This window comes from Bombus pyrosoma, linkage group LG15 (assembly GCF_014825855.1).
Source record: "Bombus pyrosoma isolate SC7728 linkage group LG15, ASM1482585v1, whole genome shotgun sequence".
Taxonomy (NCBI): Eukaryota; Metazoa; Arthropoda; class Insecta; order Hymenoptera; family Apidae; genus Bombus; species Bombus pyrosoma.
The window spans coordinates 3,518,167-3,542,696 of record NC_057784.1 but is presented as its reverse complement, the minus strand read 5'-3'; the positions used below and the strand labels follow the sequence as shown (position 1 = coordinate 3,542,696).

The 24,530-nt window shown below is 42.8% G+C and overlaps 1 protein-coding gene across 4 annotated transcripts; it reads left to right on the top strand.

Moving 5' to 3' along the window:
- The first annotated feature begins 421 nt into the window (after positions 1–421).
- On the top strand, positions 422–24,432 carry LOC122575708 (protein Skeletor, isoforms B/C). Of its 4 annotated transcripts, none has more exons than XM_043745035.1 (14): positions 428–855; positions 8,625–8,762; positions 10,213–10,285; positions 10,981–11,089; positions 12,756–12,918; positions 13,439–13,698; positions 18,892–18,991; positions 19,829–20,013; positions 20,134–20,442; positions 20,875–21,043; positions 21,481–21,674; positions 21,761–21,985; positions 22,342–22,503; positions 23,203–24,432. In XM_043745035.1, exons 1-14 carry the CDS (start codon positions 588–590, stop codon positions 24,298–24,300), a joined length of 3,453 nt encoding a protein of 1,150 aa, XP_043600970.1. In that variant the 5' UTR covers positions 428–587; the 3' UTR covers positions 24,301–24,432. The 4 variants fall into 4 exon arrangements, with proteins under 4 accessions (XP_043600969.1, XP_043600970.1, XP_043600971.1 ...); XM_043745036.1 differs by lacking the exon at positions 23,203–24,432 and adding an exon at positions 22,982–23,139 and having other exon boundaries at positions 432–855; XM_043745034.1 differs by having other exon boundaries at positions 422–855; positions 22,342–24,432.
- The last annotated feature ends 98 nt before the right edge of the window (positions 24,433–24,530 follow it).

Genomic DNA, 24,530 nt, shown 5'->3' with positions numbered 1-24,530 from the left:
AATTAACTTGTATCGATTAACTCGTTACGAATTGCAGCCATGCGCGTTTATCCATAGCAAGATAAAATGTAGCAAACGAAGTATTTTTGCGAATATACGTACACACCTTGAAAACTAAAACCAAGCTCAGGATGTTGAACTTGACAGTGTATTTGAAAATCGACGAAATCGGCGAGGTGAATCCTTATCCATATAATCACCGTGTATTATTTTCTTGGTAAAGTTGATCTAAAATTTTATCAATTGTTATCAATATTATCAATTAATATTATTGTCACCTGTAAAAGTGTGCTTCTACTACGAATAATTAAGAACAATAACAAAACAGAACTTCGCCTTGAAAAGATCAACTATCAATTACAAGACAACTACGATATCAGAGTGGCCACAGATATCGTCGATAGAATGAAAAATATACGACAAGGAAGACAAAGAGGAGCAGAGTCTAGGAATAACAAGCTTCGTCGTCTCTTCGTGTGCCCCCTTCCACGTGCGGTCCAGAGAGGATCAGAGTAGCGACGAGTAATCTAAGAAAGGAGGGAACGAAAACACCGAGGGATGGACGAAAGAGGGAAAAACGAGGTGAAATGACGGATTCAAAGGAGCAAGCAGAGCAGAAGGGAGAGGAGGTGAAGAGCGCGAGAACAAGATGGAGAAAGAGAAAGAGAGAGAGCGAGGTGAGGCAAGGCGAGCCGGTGATCGTAGTGGGATCGACAAAGCTACCTGGTTCCACGACGGCCACTTTCGACGGCAGTAACCACGAAGACGCCATGACGACACAATCACCCACATCGTCCACGACTCGGCTCTCCTCTATTGGTCTAGTCGCAGCGATTTATCTTCTTCTGGCGACACGTGAGTTTATTCGGTTATAATCGACGCGAAAATTTCCAAGCTACGATATCCAACGCTTTCTCAAGCTCCTCCTATTCCACTCAAAGTGATTCTCGTCGAGTGCCAACAGAATTCTATATTTTAACAGAGAATTGTTGCCCCTAAATACACCGGTAACATAGTCGGAAACTCAACGAGCGCGGAGCCTTTCGCTTCGTCACTTTGCACGGTATTCCGAACACGCTCGCAGCATGATACCATTATTAGCAAAGTTCGCTGCTCGAATTGTTCGGCAGGAGGCTTATTTACGAAGGGGGTGGTGGCTTACAGCGTAGTAGCGAACGGCCCAGTTCAAACCTACTGAAAATCGCGTCATCAGAATCCACAACGCGTCACGAAATCATTAGTGCTACCCTGTTTCTACGTCGATATGAACCGGGTAAAGGTGTAAAGGTGTTGGCGAGACCCATTCGACCGAAACATCACTCGCCAAGTGTCGCCGGTGATTGCGTGCGCGCGACAAGCGAACCTGCACCGTTCACGCGCGTCAATGGTATCGCGGCAGAGTTTCGCTTCCCGCGATATTTAACAGCGAATCGAGTCTTGACAATACACGGTTACAGGTCACGCGACAAAACCGATGACATTTGGTTTCGGTTACAGTCCAAATCAAATGTCCGGCCGAATAATCGTAAACCAAATTCAAATCAAATCAGGACGTATACACTGTAGCTCAAAAGTCTTGCGACAGTTATTATATTCGTTTCAAAATTGGACAGATGTAGATGATAGTAGACCGATATGATGGAGTATCGTTTAGATTGATATTTCGTATAACGAAGACGCCTAATTGATGTTAATGCGAGCAGTTTTATTAAGAATCGGGAGGCTCCTGAACGGGAATTTAGATAGAGATCGTTCGAAAGGAAAGAAACAACGTTGATGCGTGAAAAGATTCGAAAAATCGAAGAAATTATCGAACGATACCTGGCGTGGCGATGATCGAAGCTAATTAACTACTGCGTTACTCTGTTCAGGGCTCGTTTCGACGTTAGCGTCTCGATTTGCCGGTCTGTTTCGCGGCGTCTGCGTGACTTTCGCGTTCCACGCTTTTCCTCCGGCCGGGAGAAAGAGATTCGCGATTCGGAAAAAGAGGAAGAAAAACACGCGTACGGTATCGCGGTCGTAACGATTTCGCGAAGAAACTGCCGGCCGTTTTCCGCTCGAGATCTCGCGACACTCGGTTTACGAAAGTGCTACGAACACGCGGAAAGACGCTAGCCTGTGGATATGGTAATTTAGTTCAGCCTGTTTCCATCTTATTTCTCTGCTTGTCAGGCGAGGCACGCTCGATTCGACAAACCCGATCGATTTGCCGGATCTATCAATGATTCTACAGTCTCTGGTCATTGGATTACTATTTGTAACTACAACGTGTCTTACACACACGTAGATAGCGCGTCAGATAAATTGATTAACTTATCATTAATCTCCTTATTTCATTAGATACATATGATTAATATTCGATTGTCAAGAAACTTGGGGATTACAAGAGTTTGAAGCAAACGAATATTTAATATAAAATTAATATACAGCGTGAATAATCGTTTTAAACAAAAAACAAATCTTAAAGACGATTCTATTGAATATCGATGCTTATTAACATTTACAACGAATAATTATCCGTTCAAATACTTTGACGATCTTTGCGAGGTATATATTTGCGATGAATATCTCGTAACTCCTATATACATTTTCAGATTGCGCCAGTATAAATCACGTACCTCGTTACAATGCTAATGAGATTCCCCAATGTTCTCTTTATTACACACGTAATACGTTGATAAAAAGTTCAAATACTTTTACGAGCCACTATACCTATACATCGACTTAGTAAATAATATGATCTTTCCTATGATATAACTCGCTCAGGTCTGTCGATTGTACCAAAAGAGATGTCAAATATCGAAACTCTTGAAAGCTCGTAATTCGATGGCCAGGGACCTTATTTTCGTTCATAGAGCGCAAACACCGAAACGGTACCTAACGAGCCTGTGTTTCACGGTTGCATACCTTTCCAGATTCTCCGCAAATATCCTTTATACGTGTCTAATCGGCCACTGCCTGGACGTGGCGTTAATCCGCCACTGGAATAATCTTTCTCCTTTGGTTCGCGTTTCGGTCCAGTGGCCACGCGTGCGAGACGCCGCGGAATTGTACAACTGGCGAACCTTAATTGAGATGCTATGTAAATAGGGAACACGCTATTTACGAAGAACGCTTCGATAATCGACCTAACTTGCCGTAGAAGGAAAGCTGTTCAACGGATCCTCTCGAACACGTGTCAAATGAAATTTCTTTCTGTCATCGCGGCTGCGTCTACGAATCCACCGGTATAGCGTGTTCGACGTTTACGATTCTCGATTGCAAGTTCCAGATGGTGGAATCGCTCGAACAGCCAGACTTGTTCGTAGAGTCAGACGAAAACGGTTTCCAACTTTGATTCGAATCGGCGAACCGATCGTGACGACGTGACTCGCGACGTTTCACATTGTACCAGTGTGGTTGATACTTGAAATTCGACGAAAGTAGAAGAAATCCACGGAGTTTACCGTGCTCGATGAACACACGAAGGGAAATTGGCTGCATAATTTCATCTATAGCGAGCGAATGGAAGGCCGACGGAGTCGGATAAATGGGATTTATCGGAAACAGGCGTATCCCGATGTACCGGCTTAAAATAAGATTACATGGGAAGAAAATGGAAAATTCGATATTGCAATTGAAAGGCGCGACGCCGAGTGAAAGAAGGGAAATACCGCGTGAATCGCGAGTCGATCCGGATGAAATTTAGCTGGTAGGAGGGTTTCGCTGCGTTTCCGAAACACCTTGTTTTCTCTCTATTGCCGCGAATCTACCGGCATCTACTGGTGTTGCGACATTAACTCGAGAGTCGTATTATGCAGAGGCAGGCAATTACGCTTGTCCGCCTGCTGCTTTCTCTTTCGTATGAAAATGTCAAAGGTCCGATATGTATCTGCCGTTCTGTTCCCTCTCTTTTTCCCTTTTTTCTCTCATCTTAAACCAATCTCGTTGACCCAAATTTCCAGTCCTCGCGTCTATTAGACACACGCCACGTGTGTTTCCCGCTTTGATCGGTCTAAAGTAATCTTTCTCTTTCAGCGTTCTTTTCCCTTCCATTGCATCTGGCCGCGTATCCCGCTTTTTATCGCTTCCCATGGGCTCCAGCGAATTACGGACCACGTTCATAATAATTTAATCACGCTCCACCCTGTCGTTACCGCGACAATAATTACGCACTAATGGCTCGCGGCTGCAACGACGTAATGCATCCTCTCAAAGCTCGAAAGCGACACTGCTTTGACGCTTCGGCTTCTCATTAGCGATTGATACCAAAGTCTCTGCGACTACGCCCTATATTCATCGACTAGTTTCTACGTGGTACCGTCGAATCCGATACGATCTGATCTTTCCTAAAACGGTCTTACGATGGGAAAAACAAAGTTGCCAGGTAGGCAAATTGCGACGGTAGAAATACACTCGCGATTCAAACCAGGAAATATGCGCATAAAAGTACGTGAAATATTTATAGTCTGGTAGAAAGGCGGACTGCCAAGGACACGCTACATTTTCGAGAACGTTGTTTTTATTGCAAAATCGGCTCTTCAAGATGAAGTTCGCTCAAGCCTGATCTTGCTGGAAGCTTCGTGATCGACGTCTGACCATAAGGTACCGTTCGCCAGAGAATTCAGTTCCAAAATCGCGGGATCGCCTCATTTTGACGCTATGATTTTAAGATGATTTTCTTCGTAATTACCCTATCCATGTGCAATATTAGATCCTTTTATATTTAATTTCGTTCCTCTAGAGTTTCAACACTGACGAGCTAATATTATGCATTAAACTTTGTCCTGCGATTAATCATCAGTTATGCATTAAAGAGGAAGAAATTTACAACATGCCACGTATCAACCAACAGGTTCGGAGGATTTGTAATAAAAATATTAAAACGTCGTACATGGCCATCGCGAATAATGAACAACGCGAGCTCCAAACGTGAATTCCAAACGCAAATTTATCGAGAGTGGACATAGACGAATTTCAAGCGAACGCAGTTCTGACGTTTCTATCTGATAAGCAAATTTTCTATTGTCTACTCGAGAAAATGTACAAAATTCTCGTAGCTACTCTGAAATGGATACGCAATTTGATAGCACTCTGGAGAGTAAAGCGAACGTGCAAAACTCTGAAATGGTATGACGTCCCGTTAGAAGTCTTTCGATGTAACAGTTTAAAATCCCAACTGGCGGAACGAACGCATTGAATTAATTCTAAGTTTCAGAGGAAACGCGCATCGATTGATCCATTGGAGTGCGTGAATGCAAATAATAAGGGCAAAGCGCAGTGCTCTCGATCGACCGGCAGCTTGATTAGAGGAGCGGCAATAGCCGCGTTCTCCAGAGAGAATCAGCAGGGTTTGAATGCAACTCTCGTTACGCGAGTTTATGTCAGATCGAGCAGCTCGATCAATGACAAGACTTCGCTTCAAGATTACACGTTACGCGGCTTAATGGTCGGATACATTCGTCCGTCCATGGAAAGCGAATTTTCATCGTCCGCTACTTCATGTGACATTCACGTACTAACGAAATCATCGTCGTTACGTTCCATCCATTGGCTACGTTCTGATCCATTGGATAGCTGTGTAGTGGCGATAGGAAATTCTTTAGAGACCAGTGGCCGATGCATCCACCTTAGTCAGATGCACAAAACAACCATTGCGATCGATGAGCGTAAACAAGCGTCTTCATTGAAGCAACAACGGGGAACTTTCTACTGGTGCTTCGTGTTCCTCGAAGATGTTGTCGGTTGTTGTGCAGCATCTCACTGCATGTTCCCTCGCATTTCTATCAGTGGCAAAAGGCGCTGCCTGTTGCCTGTTCTCGTTGGGAGCGTAACGATGAAAGGAGAAAATGAAACACGTAACAGCACGTGGCGGCAGAAACAAATGTTTCCTCTGTATATATTTGTCGCTCGGAGCAAATATCGTTTTAAAATCGATTTAGGACGCACAGCAACAGCGGAGAAAAAGCAAAATGTTCCTCGTTATTGCTTCGGTAAAGAGCAGCTTAATTATTGCTAAGAACAAGCGTCGCTTTGAAATCCATACGAAATTCAAATGTTCGTCTGGTCGAGTTGCTTCACTGCAACGTGTTTCCGCGAGTTGATATTTGTTGAATATTATTTAGAGTACTATCCGAGTACTACTCGAGTGCTATTAGAGCATCGGAGGTTGAGTACTGTTGCTTCTGCAACAGCAGGCAACAAGAAGTTCCTTCCTGTTGCTTCGGTGAAGGCTTAGCGTTAACAACGCATTTTTGTTCAATTATTAAATACCATCGGGTGGTGGAACAAAATGGTACGATCGTTTCTCCATGCCATACGTTACATCACCGATTACCAGCGACAGTTAACGGCACAACGGAACGTCGTACACGGATCATTCCCCGAGACGTATCTAATTTTCCTGGGATCGCGTCGATTTTTTCCAATGTTTTCGACTCGTCGTAGAACGTCGGAACGGTGGTACGCACGGTTTAGAACGCGACCGTGAACGATCCAGGATTTATACCCAGGCATACGTCAATCTCATCGGATGGACGATATCCTGTTCGACCGAGAGAGCGGTAACGGTACGCGCTCGATCAAAGGGTTAGATGCGAGATCGATCGTCGACCGGTTCCATGATTCGTTAGCATCTAACGAACGGTCCACGCCACTGGGATTGGCCTTGACGTTCGATACGCCGCGATAGCATATTTATGCGAATGTTAACCCTGATTTTCTCCCGGACCATTCTCTTGGAGAACTGCCGGACCAAGTTTTCGCGCGCTTGTTTACCAATCGCGCTCCTCTCTTCTCAGTTAATCGAGATAGGCAAACGAATTAGAAGCGATAGAATTCGAAATAGAGTTGCAAGGTTCCTGTCCATCAACGTCTTCCATTTATTTATTCCGTTTATTTAAACAGAAAAAGGGATGAACCTTCTGGCACAGTAAAGATATAACGTAGAATACGACAGAAAAAAAGAAAATGCGGTATGCAGTCTCGGTTTTAAACGATCAAACTCCGCCAATTTGCTCTATGAACGAGAACAATTCAAGAAGAAATTCTAGAAACAAGAAAAGAACCGATCGCGGATTTTACACAGTTAGACTTTTATTTATGGGGAACGATAGAAGCGATAGTATATCGCGCAAGGATTGATTCGAGACAAGAATCGATACAGAGAATTCATGATGGATTTAGTGATATGAAAATAAACATCAAATTCACAGAGTGACAAACTCCAAATCTTCCAAAAATATTTAGAATTCGAATCGGGCATGGCATTTTCAGGTGGAAACTTAAAGACCTAATCCGAATTGATTACTTTTCATATTTCTTGTGTAACTTTTGCATAAAGCGTTTGCAGACCTATGTTCATATAACATTTGTTTCCTGTCTCCGCTCATACACCACTGACAAAGTTTGATCGTTTAAAACTTGAGACGTACATAGCAGTTTAAACGTAAGCTAAGAACAAATAACTAAAGTACACGGCTCTGCCTTAAAGATGCTAGAGATTAACCAGATTTTCGAACAGAGTCAATGTGAACAGCCATTCGATTTACGCAGTTGAAATATCGGCAAATAGTGCGTTGATGTTCCGTGTGTAACGAGGAATGATCTTGAAACAATGGAACAACGAATGACGAAGAATGATTGGATGATTGCAGGACTGATTGGATGCTGACAGAAGTGATGTGAGAATAATTGAATGATTACAAGTACTCGTAAATATAAGAGCCTTTACCAAGAACACGTTCGCCGTGAAAATGATCGATCTTTCGGCGTTGAGGTATTTTAGAGAATCTCCTGAACCAGCAAATTGTCGGGAGCAAGTTAGAACCACGAGATCCAAACAGATGACTAACATTCCGTGATCTCGTGCGACACGATGTTGCTTCACATGCCGCGCTGCTGCCAAGGCTCAACAAGCATCCGAGGAACTCGCTTTTGCATACCCTCGCGATTCGTAACGATCTACCCTGCTAAAGCCACAATATATACAGTAGAATCGATCTTCGAGCGAAGCATCGACTACCGTTAAACGTCAATCGATCCCGAGAATCAGTGATCCAGGAATAAACGGAATTTCTTAGCTCGGACTAAGCAGTTCGAGCTGCGATTATTTATGCATGCGGCTGGTACTGAATCTTTTTTTCGATAAACAGGTTGCGTCGTCATTAGTCTGCGGATTTTTACACAAATTCACATTTTTGAGAATATGATTAAAGAAACATACACTCGGTAGAAAACTGTTCCGATCACTCAGATATCACTTTGTGATATTTTATTCTGTACGAGCATTATTTAACGAGGAAAATTTCACTCGATCGATTTTGTCAGTTTCTAATTGTTCTTCGTTTCTGCTAATAATCCTTGAACCGTGGTGGATATTTGTTAACTTTCCCATGTATCAGCTTCTCCGTTATATTTCGAAATTTATCGTTTCTTACAAGTGCATAAAAATCAGTAATCTATTCGTTATTCGTGAGATAAGTCCATGCTATTCCCCGTGAGCCACTGTCTTGAATTTTTTAAATGTCTGCGCTTCCGTTTTAAATATTCGCGTGGCTATTAAGCGGCTACCTACGCTGGCCGCTTCGGTGGGCTGTCGTGGCCATTAATCCGCGCTAATTAATTAAATTCGATTTTGTTTACAGAGATATGCAGCGCAGCTTATTACGGAAAGCTTATTGGCAAGCTGTCGGAACTTCATCACGGCGTCAGCGGTGAAGTTTACGCGGTGGACGGGCGAACTCTGTTCATCAAGGACTTCACGTACGACGGCGAAGCACCAAGTTCGTAACCGAGGAGGGGCTATGGCTCGCGCGAAACTTTCTCATTTCAGTGCAACCGTCGATCATGCCGGCTCGCCGGGGTTTCCACGGGAAAAAGAGTGAGCGTACGCGTCGGAGGAAACGACTCCTGACATTTCACGATTCCTACGTAAAGCCACATACTGTTATCGAGAAAGAGAAACATCTCCGTTTCTGACCGTCGACGGTGGATACGTTTCGAGCAGGACGCTGGTTTTACATCGACGATTCGACAGCCGAGAAGAACAGTCGATGTTCCGCGGATCGCTTTTATGTTCTATTCCATCGTTCTCCGTTTTCTTTCCACGCGACGAAACGTGATCGCTCTATCAATTCATTCGTTCTTTTTACGAACGTTTCTGTTACTTTCAATCGCTGTACGACTTTGTCTCTGTTCGTGTTCCATTGAACTCCCATCGAATCTCCATCGATTCGACAGCTACCATCGCTATTAGGACACTCGTTTGTTTTTCACAACATGTACTTTAATTGCAAAATTATGGACGAATTACTTCGATTTCTGAAAATTTCACGAGCTTGCAGGATCTAGGATGCAAGAGAAAAGGAAAAAGATATTGCGCTAATATTCGGAATTCTTTTCCAATAAGCACAACATGAATACAGCGAATAATAAAATATATCGTTGTTACGTCTTTTAATTAATTTACATTTATAGTTGCTGCTTCTATAAACAGGTAGTATCGCGCCACGGCATCTTTTCTTATACGATCATATCTACCAGAGAGACAATGCACGCTTGGTCGAGTTAAACAATTCAAAGTAAATAAGAACCTTGCACGACGGACAAACGTATCGCTCAGAAGTTATGCTGATCAATTTCGCGAATTAAAATTCATCGAGGAATGACGAATTATATATACGTTATTTTCCTCTTTCATCTTTCAAACTATTAATTAATTTCAAATGTGTCGTAATTTTCCAATAAATGTAACGAACAAGTGTCCTAATACGTATAGTCGATAGCGTGCGTCACAATGGAAATTGATAGAAAGATTTAGAATGATTCGATGAATTTTCTGAATCGCGTGTGGCAAAGTGCATCGGTAAACGCGAAACGACGCAAGACAAGCCTTAAAGTTAAGTTAATCGCCGCTGTAAAAGGTACTTCTACTTCTCCCTTTCGACTCGTACGCTACTCTCACTTTTCTACATGCTACGGCTCAATAAAATCGAAAGCGTTCGCTGGCGAAGGTCACTCCGCTATGCGACGTGTATTCGCCAGTAAGTAAAGTTGCCAACGATCCAGAAAATGAAGGAAATAACATGGTCGTTATCGGAGTTGCAATTCGTGACCGTTTCGTTGCGGCAAATTCACTGCTGCCGGATGATCGGCCAAGTGCCTGAAATTAAGTAATTAGCAATAACTCGTTGCAATCAGCGAAAGCTGTAATTATAATCATCTTCTTTTCAGCCGCTTACTTTTACGTCGGTACATCGAAGAGTCCTAATGCAAACGGAATCAGGCTCCGGGACGAGCGTGGATCGTGAGTGCTCTTTATAACGTTTAATTGTACCAATTCTTTCAAATTGCAGCTGGCAAACCATCTTTCTGACGAATATAGTCACTGTTTTCTTCTTTTAGATTCCTTGATTTATATTTTGTAATTTGCTTTCGGAGAGATATTTTGAAAACTTGTTCTTATATCTGTGTAGCTTATATTTTACAATCTAATCGGAATATTCTGATCTTACTGCAATTGGATTTTAATATCTCAATCTCACTTTCATTTTAACAAAGAAAAGAACTGTTCCTTAAACTGAAGAAATCTTTTAATCTAGATGGAAAATCTGATCGTATGAAAAGTAATCTAAAGTTCCAAGAAATATTATCGTAAAGAGATCGTAAAATAGAAAACTATAACTTGTAACTTTTAACTAGCTGGATACTAACTGATAATCATACTACGTTATAACGGAACATAGTCCTGGAAAAATATAATTGTAGCAGGATCAACCTACACATAAGATGCATCTATGATATTTATTTATATTTGTTTGTTCCTTTTTCCAATTGTTTGCTTTTAATTATTGTCTATAGTCGATTTGTTTACATTCCATCTCGCTACTCTTTATCCAGAAATATGCGCGATGCATCCGACGCGGTTGCCTTGGTGGAGCAATCGAATAAAGATCATGAAGGTTGATCTCTGTAGAACCGTAATCCATTCGTTTGCCATAGATCGAACACGTTGAAGCGGTATCGTAGGAAGGACATCACGCTCACATTACCCGATGGCAAGACGCTGAGCAACGTGAAGTGGTTCGCCGTGTGGTGCGACGAATTCTCCGTGAGTAAGAAACGTATCATGCTCGTGACCTTCGGTGTCGCATCGATTCCACTTGCACGGCACAAGAAACCGGTATCGTTTCTTTGCCGTGCAACTTTCACGCTCGTAGTTTGTTGGCACGCGTGCCTCTATAGGATAGAAAGCAATTGCCTACGGTTGGCTCCGAGCCATACGAACAACATCGAACTTCTCAGCAAATTACACTCGATCGTTCCACCAGAATGTTTTCGAATGCAAACGAGCAATTGGAAATCCGATTACGATCTTAAGAATCACGCATTAATAGTTATACATTATCGTCTATAAATCACGAGACACGAGAAATATTATTTGACCCGTTATAAATCAATGTTGCATTAACGCAACATTTCATTTGCAATTCTTCTCAGTTAATCTACATTATCGAATTTGGTATTTTAACGTTGTGGCTATGGAAGCTAATACCAAGGATATGCTTAATATCTCTTTCAATTTCTACTTTTCTTTTTTGCGCCTATTTTCTACAATTTAATAAAGTTTGGAGAAATTGAAATGTTTATAGCGATTTTCCTTAAATTATGCAATCTTTTCTTTATGATCCTGATTTATGGACTGGACTATCTATCGATCTATTTTTATCATCTTGATAAAACGATAAAGTACTTTATTTAAGTCTTTAATAGTGGTTCAATAGTCGATAGTTAGCTTTAGCAGTCGATTCTTCTTACAGTGCCGCGTTTATACAATTTTCACCAATTATTTCACTGACCGATCCTCAATGGTTTAACCATTAACGAAATTGCACAGATCTTTCAATATGGCTCGATATTATCAAATTATATTTCGCAAGCAGTTCCTTCGATAATAGCTTTCGACAATTAATTCTAGAAAGTGTACTGTTACATGTAGACGAGAACGTAATTCCTGACTCGTAACGAAGATCAACTTACTAACTTGACTAAATTATCGCGCAGACTTTATCGAACAAATCGGCGAGACGTCATCGAAGTTTCGATTTACTTTTTCCCAGCGGAATTTCAAGTCGAACGAGAAGTTTAACCAAAAGCGCTCGTTCCATGTGGCCGGTTATCCCCGACAGTCCGCGCAGATCGTCGATTTACGTCCTTGATATTGCCAGCGCAACGAAAATTTATTCCGAGCCGCAGCGTCCGACACGCGGCAGCAGATACCGTGTGTGTAACCCCAGAATGATAAAGCTCGATCACGACGGAACGGCAACGAAATGGTCGAATTTCCATTACGCGGACGGGCTTGGAAAACGATAAAATGGAATCTGTTTGCGGCATTATTTCTGAAGCTTATGAATTCTACATTCCCCACAAACCACCTACTGCATGGAGTAGTCATTGCAGTTGTAGTATATATTAAACGCGTTATAATCCTTTCGAGACTAACACTTCGACGTAATAAATATATAAGTATGTCCTCGGCCAACATTTAGAAATGTTGCCTCGATATTTGGAAAAATTGTTAGATCATAAAAATGTTTCTAATGTAATTGAATCTTATTGGAAACGTAATGCCATCATACTACAATGGTGTACAAAAGTGTCTAGTCAGATAGAATTCTTCGTTCCATTAAACTATCTACCATCGGTTAAACTATCTTTCTATTCGATTAAACGTAACAGCTGATTAAAATTTCTTTAAAACGTATAATTGGCAGGTTAACTTTGGTGACGTCAGAATACCACGAGGATTCGATTACCCAAAACCTCAAAAATTGGCAGCTCTGAACGGAGTGCACGGAGTAAGCTCGGAACCAATCGTCGTCGTCGATGCACAAACCCTCTTGATACCAAGCTTCAGCTATGATGGCGAGGCGCCTGGTAAGTTTCACGCTATTCGATTCACTAAGGTTATGGCTACGCTGTAACCAAAGCTTAAGAAGAGACACGATACGGGAAACCCATACTTAAGGTTCTAGGTTTCCATAACTTTTCAACTCGCGAAATAAATCACGTAACCAGAATTATATTTGAATATAAATGATTCGCATACCTGATCTAAAGTAACAATGATAATATCGATATTACCACGAAACATATGTCTAGTCATCACATCTTATACGCCGTGTAAATTCTTCGTTCAAGTGACGATACACGCAAAAAAGACACTGTCATCGTTATTTTTCTTACATCCGTTTGCTTTAACCGTTTTGTTCGTCGAGTTTTATCTTTCAACTGTTCGAAACGCTTGCAAACACAAGAGACTTAATGATTCACTGCGGTATACGTATTTTCGAACAATTTCTATCGGCAAAGATAATCGTAATATACGATCTTGCACAGGCTCGTCCAACTTATGTTCGTGATAATCAACTTGTCATACGATGAAATCTTTTCGCAGATGCGAAATTTTGGGTGGGAGCTGGACCATCGCCGTCGCCGCAAGGTATTCGCGTACCAGACGAGAACGGAAAGGAGCAGCCACTACGTCGATACGATCGCAAAGCCATCGTGCTGACGTTGCCCGGGGATCTAACGATCCACCAGATCGGCCACTTCGGCGTCTGGTGTGAGGCGTTTACCGTGGACTTCGGCCATGTACAAATTCCGCAAGGTCTTAACGTGCCACCGTCCCTAAAGATGCTCGGAGTTTCGCCGCAGGTAAGCTGGAAAGGCTTCTTGTAGTCAGCGGGGCTCGCTGCAAGAAGAGACGCCGGCTTGGATCTTTTAAACGCGACGCCCCTTTGCTAATCCGACCAATCTTGCGACCAACTTTTCGGGATCGAGTTACGAGCTAATTAAAACGTACGTACAGAAACTTTAAAGGCGGCGAGGTCGACTTTTTCATTGGCTCGTAACTCGGCCTTCATCGCGCGACCTGTCATTCCGGAGGGTAATTCTTGAACGAGGCTTCATTGTACAAGCTGCAAATGCCAATCACGTTCGAACTGGCAGGAGGAAAGGGATTCGAGCTGACGTTTACCGGTCCTCGATCGATCTACATCGTCTTTAGCCGATTCGATGCTTTTACGTCACGTCCTGTAAGTTTCCCTCGGCTGAACCAAACTTCCAGGTACTTTCATATTCCGTAGACATTCCGCAATCAGATTACGTCCAAATGTTTCGCAATCGAACGCATTTTGCTCTCATCTCGCGCCCGCCTTTCCTCAACGGCGATCCAATTGTGTGTTGTAATTGAATTTTCAACCGACTATAGCTTAAGAAAAATTGATCGGCAGTCGAAAGTAAAAATTGCTCACGTTTTTCTCCCTGTGTATATTTTCTTTCGCTCGGCAATGGATGTAGTCCGTCGTGGAAACAACAAATGTTCCGCGTTTCCGTATAGCCGGTCGCGTAAACGCAGTCGAACGTACAGAAACAAATGTGCCTTTCACGGTAGCAATCAATACAGACTCGGTATTGTTCCATGGTGAATTTGTCTCTGTCAATATTTGACTGGATATCTGGCTGTCAGCGGACGTCGCCCGGACGACAATGCGTTCACCGATTTACGGATTTTCCGACCAAACATCCGAGTCCTGCGTCAACGACTTACGCTTCGTCCTCTGCTTCTACGCTGTTTTATTTCGGAAGAAGCAGAGAAGGAACCGTGGTCTTCGCCAACGTAGAGAATTTCTAGCGTTTGGTTGGTGTTTCAATGTGTTCGGTTTTCAGTGGCGTAGAATTTTTATCGTACGAAGGACGCGTTAAACGTTTCAGCGCCGCTGCTTCCTTTTCAAAACGAAACGATACGAAACGAATCATTGAGACGCCGATAGACTTAGGAAGAAAATATGTTCTCTCGCAAGACCTATGCATAACATTCTGTCTCTGTCCTTGTGTTGCAGAACGTGCATCGCGGAGGGCAGGGACAGACGCTCGGTCTGACAAATCTGTACGAGCTGTCTACTTCGGCGTCGTCGTCGTCACCGGCTTCTCCGTCTCCTTCTCCTTCTATCGCGAGCGCGTTGCTTACTCAGCAGCAATACCAACAACCGACAACCTACCGGCCGATCCTCCGCCGAGAAGATCAGGTCCAAGTGGTCCAGGCGATCGACTATCGAATACCAAAGAGCTTGCAGACCCAAGAACCACTCGCGCAGCAGCTTCGCCGGCATCAATCCGCCTCTTATCCGACACCGGTCGGAAGATCGACCGCGATTGTTCAGTATGGCGACGACGTCACGAATCTAGACGATGCCACGTATCAGGAACAGTATAGATCCGGTGACGGTCAGCCTTCTGTCGAAACGGTCGCAACTCAACCTGTAATACGATCGAGATCGCGTAGCCAACCAATTAGCGAGCCCCAGCCAAATTCTTACGCGAGATTTTTACGGTTCCAAGGTGACAGAAGGGTAGACGACTCTTTCGTTCGTTATTGATGCATATTTAAAGATATTATAAAACTGCGTTCTCCTTGAAGATACAACGAGCAACTTGTTATTGATGGTCCATGTTTCTTGAAGAAGTTGCTGGTCATTGTCTCTCTGGTGGCTCTTCACATTTTCGTTGTCATTAACGAATGCTGCTGCTGTCTGTATCTTATCTGTGTCCGTACGGTAAAGCCGCGTTTACATCAGACGACTACTGAGGTGATCAGGTCGTTTCAATTCGATCGACATTGCGTTTACATCGACTCAATCGTTCGACTAAAAGTTGCTTCATATAAACCAGGTTTAAGGATGGAAGAAAAATAAGAGACACGCGGCAACACCGTCGGTGTACGGTTTTGTTTGACAACGAATTTGCTCGTGAACAACTTGTAGCAAAGAACAAATATCGCTTCACAATCGAGACAAAATGCAGATGTTCCGTAGATCGTGTTGCTTCAATGCAGACAAAATGTTGATACGTGTTGAGTACTGTTCGAAACAAGCAACAACAGGGGGCAACGAAAGTTGTTGCTTCAACGAGGACGCAGTTTAACTCGTTTGGCGACGTCCGCTGCTCTCGGACAGCTCGAAGATTCCTTGTGCGGGGACGTTTGTTTCCCATCGAAGGGAGATCAGTTTCTTCGCAACAGAAATCCTCGAATTGTCTTTGATTCCTTAGTCGATTAGTCGTTCAACTCGAAGGAGCTCCGATCAACAGCATTCGATCCAAGATACACTTGGTCCAGCTTGCATCGTAAACTCGTACCTTCCTAAGAGCTAAGACAAGAGGATAGCGAATGATTTATCGCGGTAACGGTAAACCAATCGTAAATCAGACTGCCTAACAGAACTCGGTCAAACTCGCGTTTCGACAAATTAGCGAAAGTTCTGTAAGCTGGCCACCAAGCGTTTACCGACGATCATTCGTTTCGTTTCACCGTGGAAACCTCAGGTGGCACAGCTGGGATAATATTAGCCGGAGGCTCATTCGTAAAGTTTCACAGTCGCGTACAACCACTTTGGCGAAGTTTCACACGAGAGAGCAGGAGAAGAGGGGCACGGGACGATGACTCTAGCTTCTTTATTTATTTAACAACACGCGCCGGCAATGTATTAGACGAGGAATCTCTGAACATCGGTTTACACTTTGTACAGCCGCTTGTAGTAACGTATACACGCGCTTGTAAATCGTACACATTCGCAGACACTTGCACAGACGGAAACATCTTGCATACGAGCGAAACGCTTAAACAGAGTGGATCGTATCGAAGCGCAATTAGACATAATTTTATTAGCGTATTTTTGCCTATAATACCTTAACAGTTCGGCAAATTCAACGAAATCCGCCCAAAGTACCTATTTGTTTTTGGTTTCATCGGCTGCTTGGACGTGTCATTTTAAGATAAAAAAATAAAAGTCAGATGGAAGTAGGAATTTTTTACCTTGATCGAAGATCGTAAAGAAAATACCTGATAAGTACGTCTTTCGTTGATTTTTTAAATTTGAACGTCACTATATAACTAAGAAGAAGTATTTAACAAAAAAGGTTTGTTAGATCCAGAGATGTACTTGTTACTCTCGTAAACAAACTTTTCCACGTCACATATCTGTACACAAAGACGTAAGATCGTAACACTTACGATGCGAATGGCTGGCATCCATCAGACTTATCCATAATTGAACCATTTTCTAAAATTTGTTAAATATACGTGTCAAGGCACTTGATCGATGCTCGTATCTTGTATAAAGCGGCTAAATTAATCAACGGCTCGATTGTCACGGGCTAAACTGTTAAGGGGTTAATTTAGTATTACCTTTGCATGAAGACTACGTTCCAAAACAAAAATTACAAGATTTTTCAAAGTTACACATCGTTTCATAAGACGAACAAAGAGAGAACTTTTCTAAATTTCTCGCTCGTTGATGAAAAATAAATTTACCTTGTGTGGGAGTAACGTGATGAAGCATCTACGTAGGCGCAGACCATGTCCCACGGACACATACCTATGAGACACGGCTTTAATCTCTCGAATCCGCTTTAGAATTCTATTCTAAGAGACGTACGATCTCGCTCCCGTAGAAGTGGATGCGTCGCGTTCTCCTCGAACAATACGAGTCGCCATAATTCACGCTTTGCTGTCTCCCTTCCGAGTTCGTATGAAACATGTGTCGATATTAGTGACACTTGGATATCGGTTTGTCTCTCGGCTCATCTGCGTGCGCTACACGAACACATCGCGTAGAAGCGTGGAAACCATCGGAAGAAGATTCACTATATTCGAGACTTGGAATAGACCTTCAAGGCTACGAATCCTTATCGACAGCCTTAACCCTTTCGTGCGTTGTGTGTAACACCGTAAGAACGATGAAAGAATAAAAAGCGGAGATGGGTCACTAGAAACCTGAAAACCGCTCGAAAATCGAAACCATGTGCCATTTCCCGTGATTCGAAACTCTCAAAACCCAGGTAAACGATAATTCGCCTAAATAACTTGTGAAAGCATTATTTCAATTCGATCGAGTTTGTGTTTAAACACATGGACTCATGTCGGGGAAAGATAATTTGCGTTTCTCGGGAAGACTTTTTAAGATTTTTATTTCCTGCAAGTAAGATAACCAAGATAGATATTTCTTAGGAAAAAATGAGAAAAGATAAATATTCCGGGTTACAATAGTTTCGCGTTTCGAGAGTTTCGAGACCTCGCAGAGTTTCTAGAAATCAAGTTTCGGCCCATCTCTAATAAAAAATATTAGCGATAAGATATAAGCTTGCGAATGAATGGCATGTTTGGATTGTACAATAAGTTTGTTCGTGGTGGTTAAAGACCATTGATTTAGAGTATAAGTATTAAGAAGAAGAGATATTATTTTTGTAAAAGCCGAGCGTGTAAGGACAGAGAACGATGGTTATTCGACTGTGATACAAGGGTTAATTATTTTTATCTTCGCGGTCCGAGAGGAGGCGCGCGTTATTCCAAGAGACGGAGGACATATCGCTCGGAAATAAAGCTGAGGAAATCCCCTTCCTACCTAGGCCAGTTCTTCTTTATAAGTACAGAAGCTTATATCGCGTATATGCCTATTTACCAGATATAGATTATATTTACACGCACCGAATGATATTACTTTTCTATCAACCTTTTTTTGTACGTTTTTACTTGAGATTAATGCGAATAAACGTATTACTTTCTTGACAATCGAATCAGTTCCTTGCCTTACTCCTCAAGAGTTCTCTTTAACTTGAACTTTTAATTTCTCTCTTCGTCCGACATCGATAAATTTCTTCTTTCGCTTTCGCATTTATCACTGGACGACGTCGTCTGTCGAGTTCTAACGTCTTGCCGAGAGAAAAAGTGGCTTCGAGTTTCAAGGGTTTGCGACAACGAGATTCACGATCGACCGGTTACGGTGAATCGCGAGACATGCAAGGGAATCGATGTTGTAAAACGATGGTAAACGGTTTGTCGTTTGATTTCAGTCGAAACTGAACTGCGAAGTGCTGGAGGACAAGCTGGCTTTTGAGGTGCGATGGGCCGTGGCCGGAGACAGCATAGTCGCCCAACTCGTTGGAAAACTTGGTGAGTATATATTCCCGAGCTGTCCGCGCGTAGGTCTCACAAAAGAACAAAACTTCTATCGCATTTATTGAAAGCAGCGTGAATTTACATACCAGCCGAAGATCCGGCCCAACTTTTAATTAACAACACACCTATCTCGTCTCACTCGGCCATAGCTCGTCACTGGTTCCGTTCAACAGATAATATACTATTTCAATTTTGCGACGCGTTCGTGTCGTTGATAAAACACAGTACATATGTATTCACAGTCAGCGGATATACGTATGTACATATGTCGAACGAACGAGGTCGTTAAAATATAATTTTCCTCTTTGTCTGTGACACCGACTGTGCGCCCTATTTGCGCCCTTCATCAAATCTAACCGCTCTTGCGGAAAAAGAGTCCACGAAAAATTGCGTTTCACACTCTAATTAACGCTTGGTCGCGGTTTAAACGGGCCGTTCGGTAGATTAGGAACCACCCTACCGAACTAGATCTCCTAATTTTTACGGGAAATAGATTTTACGAGATTACGAACGATGAAATTTTCCTGTTCGGTTCCGCGATCTTGGGCGCCCTTATTATAGCAACTTCGATTATATGAATTATTTGCCCGCCGACAAATTCAGAGAAACGGAATTCTACTGTACGTACACGTTCTGCGCATTTCTGAACATTTCTTTCGATAAAGGCATAAAAATTCACAGTCCAATTCCAATAGACATACTCGTTATAGGAATTCGTAATAACTGAAATTATCGTAGTTTGGATAATAGCTGCTCGGCATTCACTTGCTCGTACGAGCAAATAAACGTACTTGATTCTATTGCAATTGTAAAGACGTATCTTGTCCTCAGACGATGGACAGTACATGGCGTTCGGATTATCAGCGAATCCGGAAAGAAGCTTAATGGTCGGCGGAGATGTCGTAGTCGCCTGGGTCGATAAGCAAACCCTTCAAGGCTACGCTGTCGATTACTTTTTGGATGCAAAATCTCAATGTTCCGGAGGACGAGGCAGCTGTCCAGACACACGCATACAGGTTAACTACTTCTAACTTTACGCCCATCTAATCACCTATCCTGTTGCCATCGTGCAGTTAGAACGGTCGAATGTCGTGTGGTTTACATTGAATTTACCCGGCCGAATCGGCGCTTTGCAGGAGAACACGAATTCTATTCGATTGTTGAACGCGGCACTGGTGGACGGATATAGCATTGTCACGTATCAGAGACCACTGAAGACGAACGATGAACTGGACCATCAAATCCTGACAAACGGATCGCAGGCGATCATCTGGGCCATCGGCCCACTAAACGAGAGGCAAGAGGTCAGCTTTCACTCCGACTATCTGAAAACCGATCGTTTCATCGATTTCGGTAGACCACCGGTTTGGAATTGTCCCGTTCCAGATCACGAGCATTCTCAGGTATTCGCGGACAGCACCGATGCCAGGGACAGTGACAATCAGGTATTTTATCATTTATGGCAAGCCAGGATTATTTGAGTCAGCCAAACTTCCACATATCGGCCCTGTTACGTTCTTTGAATCATTTTAAATCCACTTGTGTTTTTTTCTTTTTTTTTTGTTCTATCGTTCACCAGTTTCTTAAGCTTGAGGAAAAATGTAAGGGAATCGTTGCTGATATGCATGATTTGTGATCTTAAATATAGAGTAAAGCGTTTCTTGAAACGTTAAATATATTTGTGATTATTATAAAAAAGTAAAATATTGCGACGTGAAAGAAGCGAAAATAATACAATAACAGAGTTGAAATTCAACGTTAAACTTCGCATGAAATAATTAACGAGACTCTAATAACTCAAACTTGTCTGATTGAAGATGAGATATCGTAAGATTACTAATATTCGAATGGCTGATGAATGTGATTTTGCGAAATAGCAACTAGTTGTAACTACGAGAAGACCTCAACGTGTAGCAACCCCTGCACCGGCGGCTAAGGACGATGCTTGGGAAATTCCAGCCATTCAATGTTACGAACCCGAAGACGGAGTATTGTATGCCCAGATGGGACCTACCGGAGGAAAACACGGCTATCCTGCTATTACTGGTATGAAACAGAACTTATTGTTATAGAAAAACGAAAACGTTGGTGAAAGTTTTATCAAGGCAAAGTGATAAAGTTTATTTTGTAATAAGCAGATCCGATGAAATCGATATAACGTAACACTACTATCTGTACTCTGTGCACTTTGCACCCTCAAATTTCCCATAAATACATAAGCCCAATACAACGAATTCAAATGGAAATACTCTATCCTAGTATTATAAATAATATTTTAATTCCTTCAAATTTTATAAGAATCTTATAGCGTGACGAAGAAAGTATTAAACAAATCCTTGGAACTTTTCTTCATAACGCTAAGAAAACAGGATTCGATAATGTAAATTGGTCGAAGAAAACATTGCGGAGTTAGTAGGTTAATGATAGAAATCGCAAATTGACAAACGATCCGTAAACTTGTATATGTTACTCATTTGTCTCAGGTCACGTTGGTTGGGGGATTTCATGGTACATAAATGGCCTGTTAATTCCGGAGATCAACGTGGTTCGTGGAAAAAAATACACTTTCGTAGTGGAAGGTGGAGAAAATGCCGATACTCCGGCTCGTTATCATCCCTTTTACATTACCGATGACCCCGTTGGTGGATACCAACACAAGACACCCGAGGAGAAAGCCGTAAGCAAACTTTCTATTTTCTCTTTCATGAAATTGATAACTCGGTTGACGAATTGAATACGAAAGTGCTGTTTCTTGGCAAACAGAAAGTGAAGATATTTGCCGGCGCTCAACGTCAACGTGGAGTATATCGACCAACGGGTGTCGGACGTCTATGCAACTGGGTGCCAGATCAGAATCAACCCCTAGCGGACGAATTCTCGTCGTTCGGCGCTTATCAGCGTACGCTGACTTTGGAATGCGATCATGGTGAACCAGGTTTTGTAGAATGGGTACCGGATGAGAACACGCCTGATACTGTGTACTATCAGGTAAGTGAACGCAAACTGTCGCATAGACAGTTGGACGAATTCGCCTCTTGCACAATAATATTGTAATCGTATCAGTAAATCGACAAGTGATATATACAGCAGGTTATAGATTTCTCCTTTATAGTTTTACAATTTTACAACGGACAGGACAATTTCTAAAATTTACTTCTTTCATTTGTTTTATCACCATGCTCGGTATAATTATGCAGAAGAATCTATTGGTACCAATAATTTGTAACTATTAATCCGTAAAATTTCATTGATGATATTAATTCAATTGCGCAAGAGAGCCCACGTAAGTTTATTCGAAGGACAAATTAGATACTGCACTCACTCGATTATCGACAAATATTCAGTGTTTCACACATCGCTATCTGGGATGGAAGATAAACGTTCATGACAGTTGTGACGCCGGTGAAGCCGCTGGCAGCGAGAACCACGAGGTCTACGTGGACCCAAAGAATCAACGACCGAGCGGGGATCTCGAGAACAGTCCCAGCATCCGCGTGTCGAGCAAGGTAACACCAACGGCGGAGTTCCTCCGGCAGCCTCAACATTCTCATCACCCTCATAGCGAACACGGGCTTCGTTATTCTTATCATCCAGCGACTAACCCTGACAAGCTAAGCACATCATACACGCAGTTACTAACGACCGCTAACAACAACAATTACGTGCGCTTGAAATCATCGCCGTCGTACCAAGAGCCATACACCTTGAGACCTTCGTACAACACGCCGGGCCACGATGCTGTGCCGCATCGTCACGAGGTACGCGTGAAGGAAACGCATCACGTGCACCTCGACGGGGATCTCATGCAGCAGCATCACAATCATCATTATAATCATCACCACCAGCTCGCACCGATCTATCGCGAACAATCGATGGGAGTCACCAGACTGACCTCCTCCTACCCTGGCCGACAGCAAATCATGGAGATCCAACCGGAACTCCTTCGGCAACCCTCTAACCAGCAATTGTCTAACCTCGTTGCAGATAATCCACGACCACTGAGCCATGGGATGAAATATACATATCCGGCTACCGCCAGCCCACAGATCCCATATTCCAGGCCGGTGTCTCACCATTACGCGTCCAATTACCACCATCTTTATCACCCGCCCCTCCCCGATCATTATCATCATCACCAACCGGACCAGAGGACTCAACTGATGTTCATCAAGAGACCGATGTTGACACGTCGACCGATGTTGCAGACGATGCCCCAGCCCACCCTTCCTCTACCCTCAAGATCGGTCTTCATGGAACGAAAGAAGGCCGTTTACAGGCCGTCCTCGTCCACTTACGGAAAACGAACAGCGGAAAGGCAGTCTCAAGGAAACGATAACCCACAGAACGCGAAGCTCAAGAAAATCGATTCGAAGCAACATCGAACGAAACTAGAGACCAAAGTACCCAGCTTGGACATACCCAATATATTCGTCACTTCGATAAAGCCGGCGAGAAACACGGGGTTCAATCCAGACTCGATAGTGATCGAGAGTGGCTTCAAACCGATCATAAGAAATATCGAGAAAGTTACAGACGTGGCTCAAAAGAGAGTCTCCGAGAAAGTGGAGCAAGAAGAGGACGTCCGTCTTCGGGAAACTTTGAACCATAATCATAAAGCAGTCGATAACTTCGAGCCAGTTTTCATACCTTCGCCACCAGTTCCGACAGTTGCAACCGTTAAGAAATCGAAGAAAAAATCTACGAACGCGAAACCGCGTCCTAGTGACGCGAATGACATGGAGATGGCTGCTGACAGAATGAACGCTTATTATTTGCCGCCACTTCCCGGGCAGTTTTCGAACAATCCGCCACCTTCGCCCTCGCCTTCGTCCGAAGTGCTAATTACGTTTGATGGCAAAATGTTGAAGGATTCCAGTTTGGTCAGATCCATTTCTGGGATCGGGGAACACTCTAAAAGTAAGCTACCCTCGGACGTTCTGAGCAGAACGCCACAATTTGGAAGATTTAAAGGGGAATTACCACCGCCAATTCCCGGAGAGGTTCGATCGGATCATTCTCAACTCGAAAAGCGTCGTCTTCCAGCAGATTCGCCCGAGGCGAGAACAACGAAGAACACGAAACTAACACTCGTCGAAAGATCGAAAAGATCTCCGCACGAAGGACATGTACACGTCACAGATTTTCAAACGAATAGCTCTGAAACGAGTCACCGTGGACATCACGATCTCCACGATCATCATAGTCATGGAAATTCGATGTCTAAATTTGTCAACGCTGGTCAAATGATCATTGCTAATTTAGGATACATACTTTTGGGCGTGATAGCTTATCACGTTATTTGATAAAGTTGCTTTCCGAATGAATAATACTTCTGCAGGCATTCAATCGTTTGAAATACATTGGAAATAGAATAAAAGGCGCTAATCATATTTGTAAATTACTTGAAATGGTTAGTTGACTGAATCATAGCTGACACATCATTACTTTTTTAGCGTTCTTTTGATTCAGGAAGACTAATATACTGAATGCGCGTAATGTACATGACTTCGCTGATATTGATGATGTAATCGAC

Excerpts from the sequence above, each read along its gene's own strand:
- LOC122575708 (XM_043745034.1), top strand. The coding sequence starts at position 588 with ATGACGGATTCAAAGGAGCAAGCAGAGCAGAAGGGAGAGGAGGTGAAG. Across the intron at positions 10,286-10,980 it reads CTCCGGGACGAGCGTGGATC|ATCGAACACGTTGAAGCGGT; the intron begins GTGAGTGCTCTT and ends CGTTTGCCATAG. Across the intron at positions 21,986-22,341 it reads CTGATACTGTGTACTATCAG|TGTTTCACACATCGCTATCT; the intron begins GTAAGTGAACGC and ends ACAAATATTCAG.